Below are 8,112 nucleotides of genomic sequence, written 5' to 3' on the forward strand. Positions count from 1 at the left end.
TCTTCCTATGAATAATAATATATATTAATTCTATTAACTTTCATATAAAAGAACTTATATTCTAAGTTCCTATCTTAATTTGAGTTTTATGGACTAGCTTTTTTGCCCACATTCATCCTTGATGTGGGAACCCATGCCTATTTAACACTACACTCGAGCAGTGGTGCAGTGGCCTTTACACACTTATCGTTATATTCAGGCCATACAATATGTCGCTTTCAAGGAATGCCCTATTAATAATATAATTTTTTAAAAGATTTATGTCATAATTATTAAAAAAGTTTTACGTTGGCTATCGACTACCTAATACAACATCTATTTTTCTCATCCAGGACTTGTGACCTAGCAATGACAATGTTATTTATAAAAGATTATCATTTAAAATATTTATCAATACAATGAAATCAACCAAATGACTAAGATCCATACTATCAGCATGATCCTTAAACTTATGGTGGCATGTCTTAAGTGAAAGGATCATCTATCATTAACTTAGTGCATAGGTGTTCAATAATCTATATTTCTCTTTAACATGTTCTCTTATGACTAAGTTCTTAATATTGATGTACTTACTTCAACTACTACTCTTATTGTTTTTAGCTTAAAAGACTGCAATTGAATTGTTACCATCTATCCTTAATGGCCTAGATATAGAATCCATAAGCCTAAGCCCAAAAATAAAACTCTTCCTCCATACACCATGTGAGGTAGCCTCAAAACTATATACAGACCAAACTTCTATAGGAGAAGTAGCAATTAAAGTTTGCTTAACACTTCTCTAAAACATAGCTCCACTAGCAAACATAAAGATGCGTAAAAAAGTTAATTTTTAAGAATCAATATAGCTAGTAAAGTTAAAATTAAAGTAATTAGTCACCTCCAAACTATCAATCCACTTATATATAAGTATGTAGTCCTTAGTACCTTGAAGATACCTCATCACCTTATTTATAGCTCGCTTGTGGTATATAATTGGACAATTTGACATCTTCTTAACATCTCAACTGTAAATTCTATGTCTGGGTATCCCAATACGCGCGCATACATGTCATAAACTTAGTTTCTTACCTTTCCATAATTTAAAAGGTGTTTTGAAACAACCTTTGTTGGAACTCAATTTAATTTGTACATTATCATTTTGAGGGCTTTATCCCATAAGAAATTAGGTAATTTGGAGCATCCAATCATGCTCCTCACCATATCCATCAATGTTCGATTTCTTATTTCAAATATACCATTATGATAAGGTGAGCCATGACAAACTATATTAGGAAACAATCTTATTCTCTTAAAGAAACTTTGCAAATGGACTAAGCATTTTACCATCTTGAGTGTATCTTCCTTAAAACTCAACACCTATATTAGTTCTCACAATATTGATTAATTTTTTTATGTTGTTTCTTTACTTCTGCCTTAAAGACCTTAAAGACATTCATTGCTCCATTTTTATTCTAAAGCAAGTAGAGATACATGTTGCATGACTCGACTTGATATGACCCGACCAAATCTCATTGGTCATACCATGCATGCTAGATCGTGGCAAGAAGTAAAAACTAACCCCAATATCTAGTTGGGGAAATGTTGAGGAATTGAACATCCAAATTATACACAACATAGAGAAACTATTGAATATCAATATAAAGAAGAAGACTATAGGATCTCATAAATATTTTCTTTAAGTCATCGAAAAATACATGTACAATTTAAGATTTATCTACACAACGCTTGGCAATAGAAGCTCACAACAAAAAATAAAAGCCAAGCCTATAAAAAGAAAACTAATCAAAATCCATACTTATAGCACATATCAAAACTTGATATGAGAAACTACATAGTTTGCTCCTTACTCTTTCCTTAGCCTGAAAAAGGAAGCAAAAAGTAGGAGTGAGCTAACATAGTTTAGTAGGTTATGATAACCTAAAACATGAATCAATAATTCAAAGCAAAGAGCTAAAAATATTGAAATAAGGAAAGTACTATATAAAAAGTAAAGCTGAAGCAGATACTGATCCTAAATTGAATAAGCATTTAGGTAATTACTAAAATGGTACTGAAATTGACTAAAATATAAACAAATATGCCATAATAAATATCGGAATGACTCCTAGGCCTCAATTGAACTGAGCTTCTCGTACTCGTTGGGGGGTGTGGGTGGTTCTCCCCCAACTTAGGTTAGGGTGCTTTGCACTTGAACTTTTTTTTTGTTCAATGCTCCGACGCTGTGTACTTGAGTGCCCCTGGTGCTCTATACCCGAATGCTCTGGTGTGTTGAGTTTGCCAGGAGAAATGGCAGAGAGTGGAGTGCCACATCGCTCTAAATTTGGCACCACAGTGCTATGGGTTTGAGCACTGCAACATTGTTAGAAGAACCAGGATTAGAGGTTTGAGCTTCGCAACACTCCCAATTGGCGCTGCAACGCTTCAAGGAGGACTGAACAATTTTCTTTCTAGTTTTTCTCATGGTTGGCGTCCCTTGGTTGTATAAAGATGGTTCTCTCTTTTATTTTTGTATGTGAGAACAGTGTAAAAGATAAGATAAGGAAGGAGAGAGTGAGAGAGAAGAGAGCTCTGTATTTATTTCTCCTAATTTTCATAATGGATTTCTTGGTGTGGTGTGGCAATGTGATTTTTTTTTCCAATTTCAAAATTTTCCACGTGAAATCCTGTTGTCGTATAATTTCCGCAATTTTTACTTTCTTGTTGTTTCGTTGCGTGCTTTACTCTGCATCCCTAACAATAATTTTACCAAGTCTCTTTCCATCAGTCGGTTCCACTCGTGAGCTAATCCCGTCATTAATTTGAGGGGGCATGTAAAGGTATTATGGGCAAAGTGGTAACAAGAGCAGCAAGGAGTGGCAAGGAAAAAAGCTGCTATTCGGAAAAGCAAATAAATGTTGATCAATTATTCTCTTAATTTGGGAGCTTTAACTATCATCCAAGATATCTTGAATTCGAAACTTACATATATATGTGATGAGTGTATGAATTTTCCTTAATTGATCTAAATGTCCAAAAAAAAAAAGGGCCAATAGCTTATAAAAACCTCTGTTGGAGTGATGTTTTAGCCTTTGTATATATCCATATGTTCCGTGCGCCATATGTGGTGACTGCCTTTACCTTTCTCAGTGTCATTTTCTCGAGAAATTATTACATCCGGTCAAAAACCGAACGGTCCGAATGTATACTGAGCAATACCGAGTCCAAAATACTGAGTTTTAGGTGACGTGGCGCGTAGTTATTGGTCTCTAAACGCATTCGGAAACCGGATGTAATAATTGATCCATTTTCTCTTCGTAGACTTCCTGTTTGTATATGGTTCCTACATGGTACCTGAAGTAAACGCATGCAAAATGCTTTTAGCGTTCAGGAAATGACAAATTAAGGGTTCGTTTTGGGACAGCTTTTCTAATGCTTTTTAAAATGGTGTTTTAGTTAAAAATTTTTAACTAAAAAGTTATTTTAAAAAGTAATAAAAAAGCTGTTCCAAACGAAACCTAAAAAGAAACTCAAATAGAAATTGCTCTTGCTTAAAGCAAAAAAACAAAAGAGAGAGTCCCTTTGTAACAAGCAGCTGTGCTATAAATTATGAGATAGCTTCATTAGGCCTTCTTCAATTAATCCAGCTTTCATTTGAATTCCTCCTTGATTTCCCCCTCTGTATTCTTTAATAAGAAGAATGAACTGCCTCCCTACTTCTTCAAATCTTTATCTTTCTACTGATTTTGTACATAATTATGGCTTCTTCCTGCCATTAAAAATACAGCACAACGCCCAGTCTTTCTCATCAATTCCATACCTTCGCCTTCGCCATAAGTGTTACTCTGTTGCTTCGAACTCTTCCACTTCCCTTCGAAGAACAACAAATTATCAGCCGAGCTCATGGAATGACAGTCAAATACAGTCTCTGAATACAACTTCTTTCACTGTAATATACATTAATATTGTTCAGATATCTTTTTCTTCTTGTTTCTATTATATATCAAATGTTTCTACGCAGGGAGATGTGCATGAAAAGAGAAGAGAGAAGCTGAAGGAGGATGTTAAGCGTCTTATTAAGGAGAAGAGTTTTGCTGATCAGCTGAAGCTTTTTGATTCATTGCAAAAGCTTGGGTTGGCTTATCATTTTGAAGAGGAAATCAAATATTTGTTAAATTTGATGAAATATTCAGAAGAAAAGGTAAGAATGGAATTCAATGGCGACGTTTATGCAATGGCCTTGTATTTTAGGCTTTCAAGGCAGCACGGTTTTGAGATCTCCAAAGGTAATCAACTGTAGTAAACAAAACTAATTTTCAATAATTTATCATATATCACCTACTGCTTGCAATCATCTCTACATTTCAGGTATACTGATATGTCGTCTTGTTTATCATTCATGAAATGGTATATATATATATGGCATCACGAGTCGGGTTCGGGTCGAATCCGAAACTGACCTCGCACTATTCAACCCGACCCGTTTTTGCAAATGGATTAGTTTTTCGAACCCAAACCCGACCCGCTTCGGGTCCGGGTCAACAGGACTTGAGCCTTAAATCTATCGACATACTTCACTATTTAACTCGTTATGCATGAAAATCTCCTACAAAAATTTCATCTCATACTTTTTTCAATTATGATTTTACTTATGAATATTTAATAGTTAGTTATAGTATCAAATAGTTTTTTTTGCGCGTGCCTTTTAAATTTCATTGTATTATTTATAAAAAAAATTTCTATTTTTTGGGGCGCGTTAATAATAAAAAAGCGGTTATAAGATCTTAAATGGATCTATAAGTCACTATTGCTCGAAGAGCTACAATGAATATGACAAAAAAAAAAAAAAAATCTAGGAGTCAAAGACCCCTACCTAATTACAAAATGAAACAAAATAAAGATAATTCTATAGAAGGTAACAACCTATATATGCTTTAATTTTTGTTTTAATTCATTGCCTTGGCATGATTGCATTTGTATTTAATTTTCTTATGATATCTAATTTATTAATTAATTGCATTTTATTGTACTTATGTATAGATTTATTGGTTAAAAGCTACAAATATGAGAGCGGGTGCTTCAAGCCTTCTGTATTTGATAATATCAAAGGAATGTTAAGCCTCTATGAGGCTTCATTTCTTGCTATGGATGGAGAAGAAGAAATAGATGATGCTAAGGAATTTGCTCTAAAACATCTAAATGATTTTATGAGATCAAATTCTTCAACAAATCCATTGCTTGCACAACACATAGCTATGGCCTTGGAGCTTCCTTTGCACCATAGAATTCCAAAGTTTCAGTCTCAAATGTTCATCGAGCATTCTCGTCACATCAAAGAGATTAATGTGGACTCAATTGTGCTCGAATTAGGTCAATTGGAGTTCAACATGACTCAAAGCATTTACAAGAGGGAGCTCAAGGAGATTTCAAAGTACGTATTGTTAGAAATCATAAAAGATCGACTAGCTAAATCTTAGTTTGACTGAATTATATATAATGCTAGTATAAATATATCTATATAAAGGTAAGAGAATATATTCAAATAATTGAAGGAATATATTAAACTTATAATTCCTATAGATTATATCATATTAGAAATTATAAATGGCTACATCTTAATTTACTTAGTTAAAGCATGATACAAGTACAAACATGCTTATATATCATCAATGCAAGAGAGTAATAAAAGAATTGCTAACAAGAATATCCTCAAAAAATAAAAAATTAGTTATAAAAAAATTAGTTATAATATTAGCTATTATATATTTCTACTATAAATTTAAATCATATTTGATAATATTAATATGACAACTTGTGTAAGAACTTTAATAGCTATAACATATATAGCTTGATATTATTATTTTTTGAAATGAAAAAAATCAAGCTTTACATTGTCAAAGAACATTAATATTTTGAGAAGCACACATTGATATGTTGTTATGCTGTTTTAGGTGGTGGGCAGAAGTAAGTAATGTATTCGATAGTAAGTTAAATTTTGCAAGAGATTGGCCAGTGGAGAGCTACTTTCTAGCTGTTGGTATGGCTGTTGAACCTCAGTTCTCAACATACAGAAAAGAACTTGCAAAAGCATTATGCTTCATAAATGTTATAGACGATATCTATGACATCTACGGTTTGTTGGATGAGCTTCAACTCTTTACTAATGCCGTTGATAGGTACATAAATTTTTTTTTTGGAATTACAAGCATTAATCTATATGTTTATTATTTATTGAGTATATAATTATTATTTAATATACTAATCAACTTAGGTAAACACTGACGATGCATACAATTAATTATTTTACTTAAAGGAAAAATTGTGTTGCATATAAATCTTCAATTGATTTCATAGGTGGGAGTTTGCTTCAATCAAATCACTTCCTGAATACATGAAAATATGCCTTGAAGGACTATTTAACATGGTAAATAGTCTTGCTAGCAAAATAAAGGAAGAGAAAGGGTTGGATGTCCTCCCAAATCTTAAAAGAGCGGTGAAGTTCTTGCAACTTCTAAATAGACTTGATATATATATATATATATATATATTGAAGTTATAATGTCGCCTAAAATGCTTGAAAATATGTTTTTTTGTTTCAGTGGCTAGATTTGTGCAAAGCATACATGGTGGAGGCAAGATGGTGTCACACTGGATATTGCCCTACATTTGAAGAATATTTAGATAATGCATGGATTTCAGTTTCAACCCCTTTACTCTCAGTTATATCACATTGCCTAAGTGAGAATTTGACAAAATTATCACTAGAAAGCTTTGACTTTTATCCGACCATTGTTCGCCAATCTTCTATTATTTTTCGGCTTTACAATGATTTAGGAACATCAAAGGTATTTGCATTTCCAAATTGAAAATCAACAAAACATGTAATTTATTAAATGTTTTATTAATGATGATGAAGAAAAATCTGTTTTTTTTTTTATGCATGTAGGGTGAGCTCCAAAGAGGAGATGTTTCAAAATCCATCCAATGTTACATGAAAGAGAATCATGTTTCAGAATTGGTGGCACAGGAGTGTATAAGGAATATTATAAATAAAAACTGGAAAGAATTGAATAGAGAATGGATAAAGGGCTCAATATATGATGAAACATTCAAAACGGTTGCAATAAACATACCACGAGCGGGTCACCTCATGTATTTGCAGTCAAATGATGGGAATATTGGCGAGCTTAATGTAGAGGAAATGAAGGAAAATATCATCTCACTTCTCATTGAGCCCATTACATTCAAACAAGGTGTAGTCAATTGTATTGGTAACTTATTTGTACAAGAAAATTGAACTAAAAGTAATAAATAATCTTATAAATATACTATATTTGGTTGAGAATGTAATAAATTTCTAAATATGTGATAGTTATTTTCAAAGATTGAACTTGTAGAATGAGATATTGTGTTTTGTATCTTGGTGACTAGAGATTACATACACACTTAAGTGGGTGAATAAAGTTTAAAAGTCTAGATATAAAATTATTTATCTAAAAATTTTATGAAGAAGAAAATTCATTTAATAGCCATTAATGTTATTTTTTATTGTGGTGGACGTGAATTGAAAGTTTGAAAAATGTTTTTTTTAATGTACACTCATGAATTTATATTTGACGTCAATAGCTAGCAACATTTATTGTGGTGGATTTAGTGATATTGGTAATCAATATCAAAACGTGATGTCTAGGGTTTCCACTCCTTGCTACTGCTTCAGTTGGGTAAATTTCCTCTCGTAATCCCATTTGATTTTTTGCAATTTTCTTCCATATGGTTGTGAATTGCTTAAGAGATCCTAGGTTTTTTTGGATGGGAAGCTTAAATCTAGGTTTTTAGAGATGTTTTGTCGAGTTAGATGGCTTCACCAGACTTTCCTTCGCTCAAAGTGTCTTTTAATCATGGTTTGTTTGCATTGTTGTTTTCGAAGGAGGAAATGTTTTCATTTGCAGCGCCCTTCGAGTTTGCTTTAGTGGGGAAGTTTTCGAGCTGACGCCCGCCTCTTGATATGATTCACAAATTCTTCTCTAACCTAAAGCTTTTTGGTGATTTTTTGGTTACTGTATTGAACCCTTTAATTTACTAGTTAATTACTTAGATTACTATAGGATTTTTTTCTCACCGCTCCTACTTCATTAG

The 8,112-nt window shown here is 32.6% G+C and overlaps 1 protein-coding gene across 1 annotated transcript; it reads left to right on the forward strand.

Annotated features, from left to right (window-relative positions):
* The first annotated feature begins 3,618 nt into the window (after nt 1-3,618).
* LOC110092374 (terpene synthase 10-like) lies at nt 3,619-7,461 on the forward strand. The gene is made up of 7 exons (XM_028695059.1): nt 3,619-3,925; nt 3,998-4,262; nt 5,017-5,407; nt 5,928-6,152; nt 6,331-6,469; nt 6,576-6,821; nt 6,923-7,461. The coding sequence occupies exons 1-7, from the start codon at nt 3,677-3,679 to the stop codon at nt 7,271-7,273; spliced, it is 1,866 nt and encodes a 621-aa protein (XP_028550892.1). The 5' UTR covers nt 3,619-3,676; the 3' UTR covers nt 7,274-7,461.
* The last annotated feature ends 651 nt before the right edge of the window (nt 7,462-8,112 follow it).

This window comes from Dendrobium catenatum, unplaced genomic scaffold (genome assembly GCF_001605985.2).
Source record: "Dendrobium catenatum unplaced genomic scaffold, ASM160598v2 fragScaff_scaffold_621, whole genome shotgun sequence".
Taxonomy (NCBI): domain Eukaryota; kingdom Viridiplantae; phylum Streptophyta; class Magnoliopsida; order Asparagales; family Orchidaceae; genus Dendrobium; species Dendrobium catenatum.

Excerpts from the sequence above, each read along its gene's own strand:
- LOC110092374 (XM_028695059.1), top strand. The coding sequence starts at position 3,677 with ATGAACTGCCTCCCTACTTCTTCAAATCTTTATCTTTCTACTGATTTT. Across the intron at positions 3,926-3,997 it reads TGAATACAACTTCTTTCACT|GGAGATGTGCATGAAAAGAG; the intron begins GTAATATACATT and ends GTTTCTACGCAG. Across the intron at positions 4,263-5,016 it reads CGGTTTTGAGATCTCCAAAG|ATTTATTGGTTAAAAGCTAC; the intron begins GTAATCAACTGT and ends ACTTATGTATAG.